The following is a 12,608-nucleotide window of genomic DNA, read 5'->3' as shown; positions in this document are numbered from 1 at the left end:
AACAATTTCAGGTTTCATCAACCAGGCAGCCCCTGTGGCTCTGAAGAAAAAACAATCTAATAAATCTGCTGTCTTATGAACAAGATAAATTAATTATTACGCCCCTTTAAAATGGTTTCAAATTTCAGCCAGGATTTTCCTCTATTGCATCTATTTTTATATTAAATCCACCACTTCTTTTTAAGTTTTCAGCTTTCTTGTCTGACTTTGTTGCTTGCTGTTCTTGCCTACCAAACATCTGGAGTGGATTTTGTCAGCTGGGTTTAAAAGGAGGAACTGTAAATGATGCAATGAATTTAAAAATTAAATTTATTTACAGCAAGTCTGAAGCCAGAATCATGTTTTAAATGGCTGACGTTTCAGTTGGTGGGTCTTTAGGAATGTGTAGTGCATGGTCTTTTGCTGCTGTTTTCTTAAGAATTCCCTGGGTGGGATTACGTAATTCTCCATCTTCTACAGGAACCCTTTAGTTCTGCACGTCCTGTGCCTAAAGCAATTTTACTATATCAATATGTGAAACATTTTCTGCTTTTTTTTTTGCTTGTAAGACAAGTCAGGCAAAACATTTTGGATTGTTAGCTTCAGGATTCATGGTTTTAATTCCCAACTCTGTTTTTAAATAAGCATGGTATCAAGGGGATGTGGTATACTCTCTATAATTTGGCTCTACTAATTTGATGATGCAAAACTCTTGGATAAGCTGCCATCAATATATTGATAGCACCTAACTCTATGTATTTTATCTGAAACCAGGTCTTGCAATCTTGGTGCTTACTCAGCATCTGTTTGGCTACCATGATAGACTGTTGGATATCGGCATGCTAACTGAAGCTAAATGCACGCAAAATGGAAATAAAGATGGTTGCCAGGCCTTGTAACTGGAAGAAAGAGGAAGAAGTGTCTACCACTGGTGAGGCTCAGTGTCCCCTATCACTGACGTTCACAGACTGTATCCATCATGACTTTTGAAACAGGTTCAAGAGTGCTTTTCAGCAACTCCACTGAGTGAGAAAGGCTGCCAGATGTTTTTTCTAGATACAGGCCTCATGATTGTCACACATGCCTTTATAAGAGATCCTTGTCCTCCTTGATCTCTCAGCGGCTTTTGACACCGTTGACCATGGTATCTTTTTGTATCAATTGGAGGGGTTAGGCATAGGGGGCACTGCCCTGCAGTGATTTCGTTCCTTCCTCTCTGATAGGTACCAAAGAGTAGCACTAGGGGATGAGGTTTCAGATCCTTGGCCTCTCACTTGTGGGGTGCCGCAGGGCTCCATCCTCTCCCCGATGCTATTTAACATCTATATAAAGCCGCTGGGGGCTATTATCAGGAGATTTGGGCTGCAGTGTCACCAATATGCAGATGACACGCAGCTCTATCTCTCATTTAAATCTTCACCGAGGTTGGCTGTAGAAACCATGTCCAAGTGCCTGGAGTCAGTGAGTGCCTGGATGGGAAGGAATAAGCTGAAACTGAACCCTGACAAAACTGAGGTACTGTTCGTGGGAGACAAGGGAAGGTTAGGGGATTTGGACCTGGTGCTCAATGGGGTACAACTGCCCCTAAAAGACCAGGTTCACAGCCTCGGGGTCATTCTTGACTCCAAACTGTCCATGGAAGCTCAGGTTTCGGCTGTGAGCTGGGCAGCACTGTATCAACTCGATCTGATACGGAGGCTATGCCCCTACCTTCCCAATCATCTGCTCCCATCGGTGGTACATGCCCTGGTCTCCTCTCGCCTTGATTAGTATAATGCACTCTACATGGGGTTACCCTTGAAAACAGTCCGGAAGCTGCAACTGGTTCAGAATGCAGCGGCGCGCCTGATTAAAGGCAGCCGCCGGCGAGATCACATAACTCCAGTGCTCAAAGAGTTGCACTGGCTACCAGTTGCTTGCCGGGCCCAATTCAAGGTGTTGGTTTTAACCTTTAAACCCCTACACGGTTTTGGCCCAGTCTATCTGAAGGTGCGCCTCCAGCATCATCAGCTATGCCGCCTAACAAGATCGGCCTCAAAAGACCTTCTCTCTATCCCACCAGTCAAAACAGCTAGACTGGTGAGGACCAGAGAGAGCGCTTTTTCAATTGTGGCCCCCACCCTATGGAACTCCCTTCCAAATGATCTCTGCCAGGCCCCCTCTACAATGAGTTTCCGCTGGGCTGTGAAGACCTGGCTCTTCAGGCAGGCCTTTGGGGTGGCTAGATTTTATCATTATTGCTTTTAGATTTTAATGTTTACTGTATTGGTGTGTCATTTTGTGTTATTTTGTTCATTTTGTATGTCGCCCAGAGTGGCTGGATGGCCAGCCACATGGGTGACTAAGAAATCCAATAAATAAATAAACAAATAACACCAAATTAAAATGATCCAATGGAACATTTGTACAAAGCTACAGCTAGTGTAGAAAACGATGACTCATCATCTCCTGATTTGGACAGGTTCCTTGAAGGATATCACCCCAGTGCTTGGGGGCCAGGGGGCTCCCTGTCTTAAAAAAAACGTATACCTATTAAGCAGAAAGCAGTTTTGGCCTTGCAAATGTCAACCCAAATTGTGGGGGTGGGGGTTCAAATTACAGTTTTACATGATTTTTCCTTCCAATTTTTATTTATTTATTTATTTATTTATTTATTACATTTATACCCCCCCTTCCTTCCAGTAGGAGCCCAGGGCGGTATGTTATCATATGAAAGTGTCCCTATCTGCTAGTAGACCTCCCTGATATACCTGTTTGCTATGTGCAAGGAGGTGTTGCTTTTCCTCTATAGGAGAGCATTCACACACAAGTAGGACATAAGGATTGCCTTGCTGAATCAGACCAAGGACCTATTAAATTCAGCATATTCCTATTCCAGCAGGATGTTTCTTGATTGGTATGGAACTTGCAGCTGAGTCATCTGCTGGATACAAAAACTGCCTGCCCCCTGCCATTTAAATACATTCCCCTCCAATTTAAACCAGAATATAATCTTTAAACAAAACTGCTGCCATAACAAAAGTAACTGAGCTGCTACACAACAACTAATAATATTAGAGACTGAGATGCCTCCTTCCTTCTTTTTGTATGTGCGTGTTCAATCAGTCCATATAAATCTAAAGACAAACTTTTGTCAATGTTTTAATAATGGGTATCAGACTTCAATCTTTTTTTTACTCTAAGTCCACCAAGGAAGGTGGTTTTGTAGTTTCCTTGGACAACCTTTTTATGTATAAGGTATTTTTCCTAACATCTAGTCTATCTTTGTATCACTTAAATCTCGGCTACTTGTGGTTTGTGGTTATCAGGAAGCAGAAAATTAGAGTAGAGATGGGGCTGACAGACAAATTTGGAGGAAAAGGTTAACATTTTTAATGTATTGGAATAACAACTGTAAAGCTACCTCTGCAGGCATTCTGCAGCAATAATCTAAAATACAATCTAGAATGCCATAAAAATAAATTAATTCAAGTGTCAAACATCAGGCAATCACTTATAGCTGTCAGACATAGCAAATCCTGCCTCATGTGTTTTATGTAGCTACTTAAAGATCCTTGCAGCTCAGCTGTGATCCTTCATAAAATAAAACAAAATAATCCATTACTTATGTTCCCTTTTAAGGAACATTTTTACTACACAGAAGCATCCCAATAGTCTGTACAGCACATATGTGAAGAGATAGGACTTCTAGATTGATTGATATCCTGCCCTTCAACAGGTTCCCAGAATGCTTATAAAAAGTTAGTATTATCAGCTGTCATAGAATGTATACAAATGAAATCAAATCTCAAGTTTACTTCTGTTTTTCAAAAACAAACTGTTATCTGAACATAGCAGTTACAGGACAGTGTTCAATACATGGGTGACCTTGTTGAAGACTCTAATGGGAATTCATTAATCAGCAGTATTGAGGCTACAGCATGTTCTAGTTCTCCTTTTTTCAGTTCAAGAGAGCTGAAACCATTGAGGTATGACTTGTAGGAGCACCACCTTTTCCACTGAAGCCCATGCACTCCAACAACATTTGGACTTGATTCCTTCTTGCCACAAATCTCAACATTGTTAACTAAGTGTTTCTAGATAGGCATTTGTAAAACTTATTTAAAATGTGATCTTCCTCCTATGTACCCACTATACTAGGAGACCTTCAATTATTGTTAACAAGACTTATTTTTCTCTCTCCATCAACTTCCATCTAATGCATGAGCATAAATCCCCACTAGTATTAAAGCAGCTGATTTGAAGGGGATACAAAAAATAGATACTGGGTGGCTGTACACTGCAAAATGAAATCCAATACTCTAGCTATTAGGAGAAATAGAGTGTTGTCAGTTTGGACAAGTCCAAGTGATAACCAAAACCAGGTATTTATTACCACTGCAATGTACTTAATCTCAAGAAGCTAATTCCAATGGATTTGTGGCTACACTGGATGTCTAATCACTTATGATTAGTTTAAAACTTTCTAGTAAAATTGGTTGACAAATTATGAACTTTATTTCAGTACCTACCGCCAATGAGGCACAGAGGCAAACTACTGCTATCATCAAAAAAGAGCTTGCACAAACAAGTTTGCAATAGATTTAAAGAGTTTGTGGCTAAAACAATGAAGAGAAAAACCCAGTATGTGTCAAAATGTGATTATTCTGTCAAGTGTATATCAGTTTCTTACATGCCAGAACAATTTACACTCGAGATGCTTGTTTAAAGAACTGATCACAACCAAACAAACGTTGAGAGTTCTTTGTACTTTCATGAGAATTAGTGAATGTTACTGTAGCACAGGGATGCAGAATTCAAGTCACTCTGAGAACTATTCTTACTAACTCAAGAGAACTGTATCACCATAAAAAAACATTTTTTAACATTTATTTATTCAGACCATTCTTTTAGTCCCTTTTTCTGTCTGCATCCCACCACATGCTTTCTCCTCTCTCTGCACACCCAGCTTCCTTTTCTCTCCCCGCCCTATGGTCTGCATGCTCTCTCTCTTTGGGTGCTTCCAGAATGTCACTATTTTCGGGTGGGATTCAGTCACATTCCTGCAGATTCAGCTTGTACAATTAAAGTTGATTTGGTGCTCTTGCGCAACAAACTTGCTCCCCTCACCCCAAATTGGGCATTATGCAATAAGACAAATGATGGAAAACTGCATTAGAAAGTGTGTGATAACACTTGCTTTGATGCAGTCTTGTCTGACCTCTCTGCAAACAAATCAGAATGAATGTTCAATAAATAGCTGACATCTTCTAGCTTCCCTGCAAAATTTGTGCAAACAAATCAGGATCAATGTTCAATAAAAAGTGACCTTTTTAACACATACAGAGAGCTATCCTTGCCTTTTTTTGTTTGCTTATTCACAGGTTTCTCTACATTCCTATCCATATTAGTACTCTCTCTCTCTCACTCTCTTTTGCTCTGCTTCATTCTCTTTCCTTCACCCAACCCCATTCTGCAAACTTTGCTGGAGTTCAACTCCACCAACAAACTCTACTAGCAATTCATACAATGAGGCAATGTGTCTTTGGTCCATTTAACCCCTGCCTGTATACACATCAGGGACAGGAGAGAGTTAAAAGAGTAAATGCCTAGTTTCTCCTGTAAGGCGAGATTATGTTCCTGAATGAAACATGAGAATACTAGAATCGTCTTCACTTTACAAAAGGAAAACAGTTCTGATTGTATTTTACTGTGTTTTGAAGCACCTATGAGAAGAAGGGTGTCATGGAAACATTACTACTACTATCATCATCATTATAGGGGAGTATTCAACTAAATAATTGCACAGATTAGGACTAGGGCAATGGGATTTCCCCCCTTTCCTCGCAATCCCAAAATCTAACCCAGAGGGATAGGGGAACCCCCAGAGCAGATTTAGGGAAAGCAGGTGGGGGGGAGAGGCAGAGAACATTCTGTTGTGCAAGGAGAAATATTTGGGCCAACAGAACCAGCGACTTAGTGCTACATTGAAAACAACCAATTATTATTAGCAGTTAAGGCTTTCTGGGGGGCTGGTGCTAAGTTTTGGTGCGTCAGTGGCAGAGCTCTTTAAGCAAGTGGTACAGATTACCTTACCTAACTCAGCTCCAAGAAACAGAAACTCATCCAATCCAGGATCCTCCCGCAGAGGACGACTAAAGTGGTAAGAGCAGAAATTGTACATTGGCTTAAGAACATAAGAAGAGCCTGCTGGATCAGGTCAGTGGCTCATCTAGTCCAGCAACCAGATGCCCATGGGAAGCTCGCAAGTAGGACTTGAGTGCACAAGACTTGAACATTGTCCTGAAGAAGCATTTGCCCCAAACTAACTCTAGCCTGTTTACCAGCCCAAATTCCAAAGTAAGCCTTGCTTAATTCAGTGAAGTCAGTGAAGTTCACCTATCCAAATGCATGGAGAGAAGTCGAGCTGTATATAGTCACCAGGCAAAGCTCTCTAGACCAACAGAGAATCATTTCTAGGTCTTGGAGAAAGGGAACTGTACAGCTGTCACTCCTTCAGTCCTCACAAGAGCACATTTATTGCATAAATTAACATCTCTATGTGGCAGTGACATTCCAGAAAAAAAGGAAAAGGTAACTTGTCACTCCACTTGCATGTTACCGAAGTCGTCGTCCCACATGAAATACAAGAAAACTGAACATAGACTAAAACTAGATCTAACCAACACACATATAACAAATCTGACATCTTTCATGTAAACATTCAAGGATAGCAAATGGCCAGAAGTCTGGGCAAATTATTTTCCTAGTTTGTTTTGCAGATCTGTGAAACCCAGAGACTCTGCTCTTGATCCCATATACAGTAATACCTCATTTAACAAAGTAGATGCGTTCTTGGACATTACTTCTTTAACAGAAACTTTGGTACCAGAGGTAGGAATAACATGGAAAGAATAGGAATAGATTCCTACACCCTCTCATAGATGGTGGGGGCAGCTTTGGTGGGGGCAGCTTTGGTGGGGGCAGCTTTGGTGGGGGCAGCTTTGGTGGGGGCAGCTTCGGTGGGGGCTTTAAAGGGTGCCTACCTGGCACCCATCCCCTCCCCCTCCCTCCCTCCCTCCCTCCTCTGAATTGCATTGGATCTTTCCCTCTCCAGGCCTGGGAGGAAGTAAGAGATCAATTTAATTTAAAGCAAACACAAAGGCTTGTCAGCAAAGCAACTGCACAGGCTCATCAGTTTACTGATAACTAAGTAAGACACATGCTAGTCATTTTCACCTTAAAGCAAAGGCATAGGTTTCTCAGTTTATTGATAGCAAAGCAAAGATACAGGCTCCTCAGTTCCACCTTAAAAAAAATCAGGCTTGAAAGTTATCCATAGCAAAGCAAAGCTGGTTAGTAAGTTAATCGAGGTGTTACTGTACTGAATAAGGCCGTGTACACCCCATATATTTAAAGCACAGGTCTTCCCCTCCCCAACATCCTGGGAAATGTAGTTTACACCTCATACAGCTAACCCTTCCCAGCACCCTAGGATTCTTTGGGGGAACTAATGTGCTTTAAATGCATGGTTAAATGATCATGTATGACACTTTTCTGTGTACACGCAATCTTTTATGTAAACTTACCCAAAAAAATATGTGCCGTGACAGTTTCAAGCTGTGTCCATTTATGGAAGATATGTATTTTTCCAAGTACAATATTATTTGAGCCTGCTAGGAAATACACAGTTACACTGTAGAAAACAACATACTGGTAGCAGTACTTTGTAATTGGTTTTATACAGTATTTCTTATTAGGAAGAAGTAATTTATAAAATATTTTCATCATTTCTGCCTACAGTATGTCAGCCTTCTATTACATTCTCCATTATTATTACTATAATACAAGAGCTGCAATACTTGCTAATTTGCTACTGGGCCAGGTTCAAGGTACTTGTGTTAATTCACCAAGCCAAACTCCCTATGTTCCATCTTGTTCACTGAGATCTTCTGATGGGACAACTTTTGGTGGTTCCCCACCCCCCTGAGGTTTGGTTGGCCTCCACCAGGGACCGACCCTTTAGTGTGGCAGCTCCTGCCCTGTGGAACTCCCTACCAATAGACGTTTGGCAGGAACATCCCTCCTTTCTCTCAGGCATCTTTTAAAAACCAACATTTTTAGGCAGGCCTTTTAACATGATTCCCCCCCCCAGCCAATACAGTATTATTGCTGCTTTTGTTGTTGTTTTTCATGATATTTGTATTGTTTTTAATTTTTTTATGTCTTTGTAGGTTGTAAGCCACCCTGATGTACTCTACGAAAGGTGTGGCCTATAAATACTTTAATACATAAATAAATAATAAACTTTCAATGATTTCTGTGTGAAACAGTTCTCTATGCATGTTGCAAGACGTGTTGTTTGAATGAATGCATCACAGATAAGGTAATGGACTCAGAAAATGGTTTTTAATTCTGTCAGACTCCTATAATTTCAGTTTGCCCTAGTTCTACAAAAGGGATGCTAGAAGAGTAAAAGCTGTAAAGGACTTAGATAGTAAAGACTTTGATACTATTGTGATAGAAGAACGTGATTAGATGGAAGATATTGCTCCAACTGCATCATTTCCATGTCTTTATCAGATGCAGAATTTTAACAAAATCAGGCTGTGTTACATCATCCACAAATTTCAACAGCATAATGAAGAATTTAGATATGCACTATGCTACATTACATTTGAAACAAAAACAAGGAGGATACACAAGTGAGCATTTGTTCTTTATCCAACAGAGCCAAGCTGTTCTTCTCTTGAGTAGCTGATAATTACAGCCAATACCTGGTTTTCCTATATCACATTAGATCAGCAGAATAATGTAACTACTCCCTCAAATATCTTGCCTGTGATCTTAACGGTGATGGGGATGTGCTGTAATTCACCAGGACAATAGGTGCTTAGTAATGTTATGAAGCATGCTACCAAACAAATCACAGGATGAACAATCTCTTCTAAGGTTCCAGCATGCAGTCGTTCGATCGATATCATTTACCGGTCTTAAACAAGGGCTGTAAAAGACATTTTAAAAGGACTTTTAAACTCTAGCTACATGTTACCCTAGGTCAAATAACCATATTTGTGTTGCCTCTAAATATGAACTTAAATATGACTTATGAGTGGCAGCAGAGATTTGTGTCAGAGTCGAGTTTCAACTGTAATAAAAAGGGCTGCTTACCTTCAGACAGGGACAAGTCATCAGCTGGAGACAGCAGGTCTGCCTGTGTAGCAAGGCCATCGCTCAGCCACGTGGTAATCTGATTCGTCAAGATAACCTGCAAACAGACATGGAGAGGAAAATGTATTAGAATTATGAGAAAAAAGCCAGTAGTAGTAGTCGAGAGAAGAATTGGAATGTATACAGGCAGATAGGCAACCCTCAACACCCACCCTAATTTTCATCCATTTCAATCCCTTCCTAGAAAATTTGGATCAACCATAGTAGCATCTCATTAGAATGCTACCAAAAGCAAACCCTTTCAAGTAAGCCTTTCAAATTACTGAGGGGCTTCCATTACACCTCATATCTCCCTGGTAAGAAAAAAGCATGCGTTTGTTGAAAAGGAGGAATGGAACAGAGAAAGAAAATATGTAGGAGCCAGGATAAGAAGTTATAAGTGTATACGGCCTGGGAAGTACATTTGTGTGCATAAGAACCAAAAGAGTGAGAAAGAAGGCAGTTTAGGAATAAAGAGCCAGATCGGCATACCCAAGGAAGTTCCTAGCCTGGTATAGGATGGTATATTTGTTACGCTTAGAATAGAGGGTAATGCACTACTTCATAAAATCTGTCAGACTGAGTAAATGTGAGGTAAGATGATATTACTAGTCCCAGTCAGTCATGGCTAAAAATGAATAATAAATAAAATATCCTGAAAATAAAACATTGCCAGAGCTATCCCTGCTTCATACATTAATGGGAGAGCATGTAGTGTGCATGCAAAGGGTCCAAGATTCAATCCCCGGCCTCTCTAGGTACGGAAAGGAAAGACTCCTGTCTGAAACTCTGGAGAGCACTGCTGCTCAGCGTAGATAATACTGAGCTAGCTGGGTCAATGAACTCACTTGGCATATGACAGCTTCCTACATTGCCTTAATCCTACTGCTCTGATAGGCAGTCTTGCAGCAGCAAATATTTCCATGTTGCCTATCCACGACAGTGATTCCAATCAGGATTAGTCAGAATTTAAACTAGAAGCCTTCTGATCTATGCACAGATACCCCTTCTGCACTTATGCACCACAGAACTAAGAAGGCATAATATTGTTTTCAACATGGCCCCAGCGCCACCCCACCAGTTCCTCCTGAGCTTTTCTGGCTATAAAATGTAAACCATAAATAATTCTAGGCCATGCCTGAGTCTTTGTCTCTGGGCAACTGTCAGACTCTATCCTGGCCATGACTTCACAGTTGTACATCAGTATTTCTGCCAAGCTTACTTGTTCCCCCCTGTCACACTGCTACCTTGCTAGCATGCCAGCACCTGCCTACATGCTCAATCCAGTCCCTGCTTCTGTGGTAGGTGGTGTATAGAGAGGGAAGAGAGAACAGTTCAATAAGTCAGTGTCTGCAGTGCTCTAGGTTGATTATCTTTTTGGTTGTCTGGAAGAGGGAACATGCCTGGCATCATTTAATTAGAGCCAGCAGTGACATATCATACATACATACATTTATTATTTGTTTGGACCCTATCAATTTCAAGTCATACTGTTTGGCTTGCACACGGAAACTGTTGTTGTTGTTGTTGTTTGCTTGGTTGTTGTTGTTTTCTTCATCATCATCAAATTTATATCCTGCCCTTCCTCCCAGTAAAAGCCCAGGGCAGCAAACAAAAACAAAAACTTCATAAAAAATATTAAAACAAAGCATATATAAAAACATCTTTAAAAAAAAAAAAAAGCTTTAAAAACATCTTTAAACATCTTGAAAAGCAATTCCAAAACAGACGCAGACTGGGATAAGATCTCTACCTAAAAGGCTTGTTGAAAGAGGAAGGTCTTCAGTAGACACCAAAAAGATAACAGAGATGGGACCTGTCTAACATTTAAAGGGAGAGCATTCCAAAGGATATGTGACACTACACTAAAGGTCTGCTTCCCATGTTGTGCAAAATGAACCTCCTGATACGATGGTATCTGCAGGAGGCCCTCATCCACAGAGCATAGTGATCTATTGGTTATATAAGGGATAAGACGCTATTTCAAGAATCCTGGTCCCAAGCTATACAGGGCTTTGTATACCAAAACTAGAATCTTGAACTTAGCCTTGTATAAGTCCAGGGCTTGCACAGCCTCTCCCAATTCAGATGGTACAGAGAAATAGTGCTGGGTATCATCAGCGTACTGCTGACACCTCACCCCAAATCTCCTGATGACAGCACCCAAGGGCTTCATATAGATGTTAAACAGCATAAGGACAAGATGGTACCATGCAGCTCCCCAGAGCACAACTGCCAGGAGATTGCCAAATGACAATCACCCAATGCTATTCTCTAAAAATGACCCTGGAGGTAGGATTGGAACAACTGTAAAACTGCCTCCAATACCATCTCACCAAGTTGGTGCAGAAGGCTATCATGGTCAACGGTATCAAAAGCTGTCGAGAGATCAAGTAAGAATAACAAGGTCGCACTCTCCCATCCTTCTCCCAATAAAGGTCATCCATCAGGGCAGACCAGACTCAAGGGCATAGCCAGGCCTGAATCCAGATTGGAATGGGTCAAGATAATCTGTTCATCTGAGTGCTTGCAACTGCTTCGCCACACCCCTCTCAATCACCTTCCCTAAAAAGGGTATTTTTGCTACCAGGTGGTAGTTGTCACAAACAGATGGGTCCAGGGTGCACTTTTTCAGGAGCAGTCGGATCACTGCCTCTTTCAGGGTGGCTGAAACTACTCTCTCCTGCAACGATGAGTTGACCACACCCTGGATCCACTTTGTCAAACCCCCTCTGCAAGCTTTAATAAGCCAAGAAGGGCAAGGGTCAAGAGGACACATTGCTAGCTGCATCATCGTAAGCAACTTGTCCATGTCATCAGGCCGCATCAACTGAAACCAATCCCAAGAAGTTGCTGCAGATGTTGCACTGGACACCTCACTGGGGACTACGCTAGATGTGGACGGGGAATCAACAAGCTATAGTTATGCTATTCCTGCCATTTAATTCCTAATGACAAAGAAGCCACACCTAACTTTGGGATCACCAATGCAGATATGTATTTACTCTCCACCAACGAAGAAGTAAGGACCACTCCTGACCGCTGCCACTGACCCCTGAATGATTGCCTGTTTGGGTTACTATGGGAAGAACTACCACAAATCAAATGCTTAACTAAAGAAAGTACTGGCAACAACAGTGGAATTTTATGTAATGCATTCCTCAGGTTTGGTAGGATAATAATGCAGGCATATTATATGTAAACATCAGAGCCCCACGGCCTGACATATGAAAGAAAAAAAAGGCAAGAACATATAGCATGGTATTGGGAGATCAACTTGATATTCAAGCCCTCACCAGAACATTGAAGCCCCAATTTTATCATAACTTCCTGAGCAACAGTATATTGGACATGGACTAACATGGTGATCTCTGTTAGTTGTTCTATGTACCCTTTTATACTTCCAGAAGAAGCATTTCTCTTCTTGTCGTTTTATACTC

The 12,608-nt window shown here is 41.2% G+C and overlaps 1 protein-coding gene across 10 annotated transcripts in view; it reads right to left on the bottom strand.

Moving 5' to 3' along the window:
* RAD51B (RAD51 paralog B) overlaps positions 1-12,608 on the bottom strand; it is a 560,435-nt gene that overhangs the window by 340,295 nt on the left and 207,532 nt on the right. For all 10 annotated transcript variants that reach the window (XR_009760688.1, XM_061611111.1, XM_061611108.1 and 7 more), the window contains exon 8: positions 9,130-9,226. Coding sequence is in view for 9 of the 10 variants with exons in the window: in XM_061611111.1 (XP_061467095.1) it covers positions 9,130-9,226 (97 nt within the window). In the remaining variant the exon portion in view is untranslated. The remainder of the gene's footprint in view (positions 1-9,129; positions 9,227-12,608) is intronic.

The sequence above is a fragment of the Rhineura floridana genome, chromosome 2 (genome assembly GCF_030035675.1).
Source record: "Rhineura floridana isolate rRhiFlo1 chromosome 2, rRhiFlo1.hap2, whole genome shotgun sequence".
NCBI classification, from domain to species: domain Eukaryota; kingdom Metazoa; phylum Chordata; class Lepidosauria; order Squamata; family Rhineuridae; genus Rhineura; species Rhineura floridana.
This window is presented reverse-complemented; position numbering and strand designations above follow the sequence as displayed.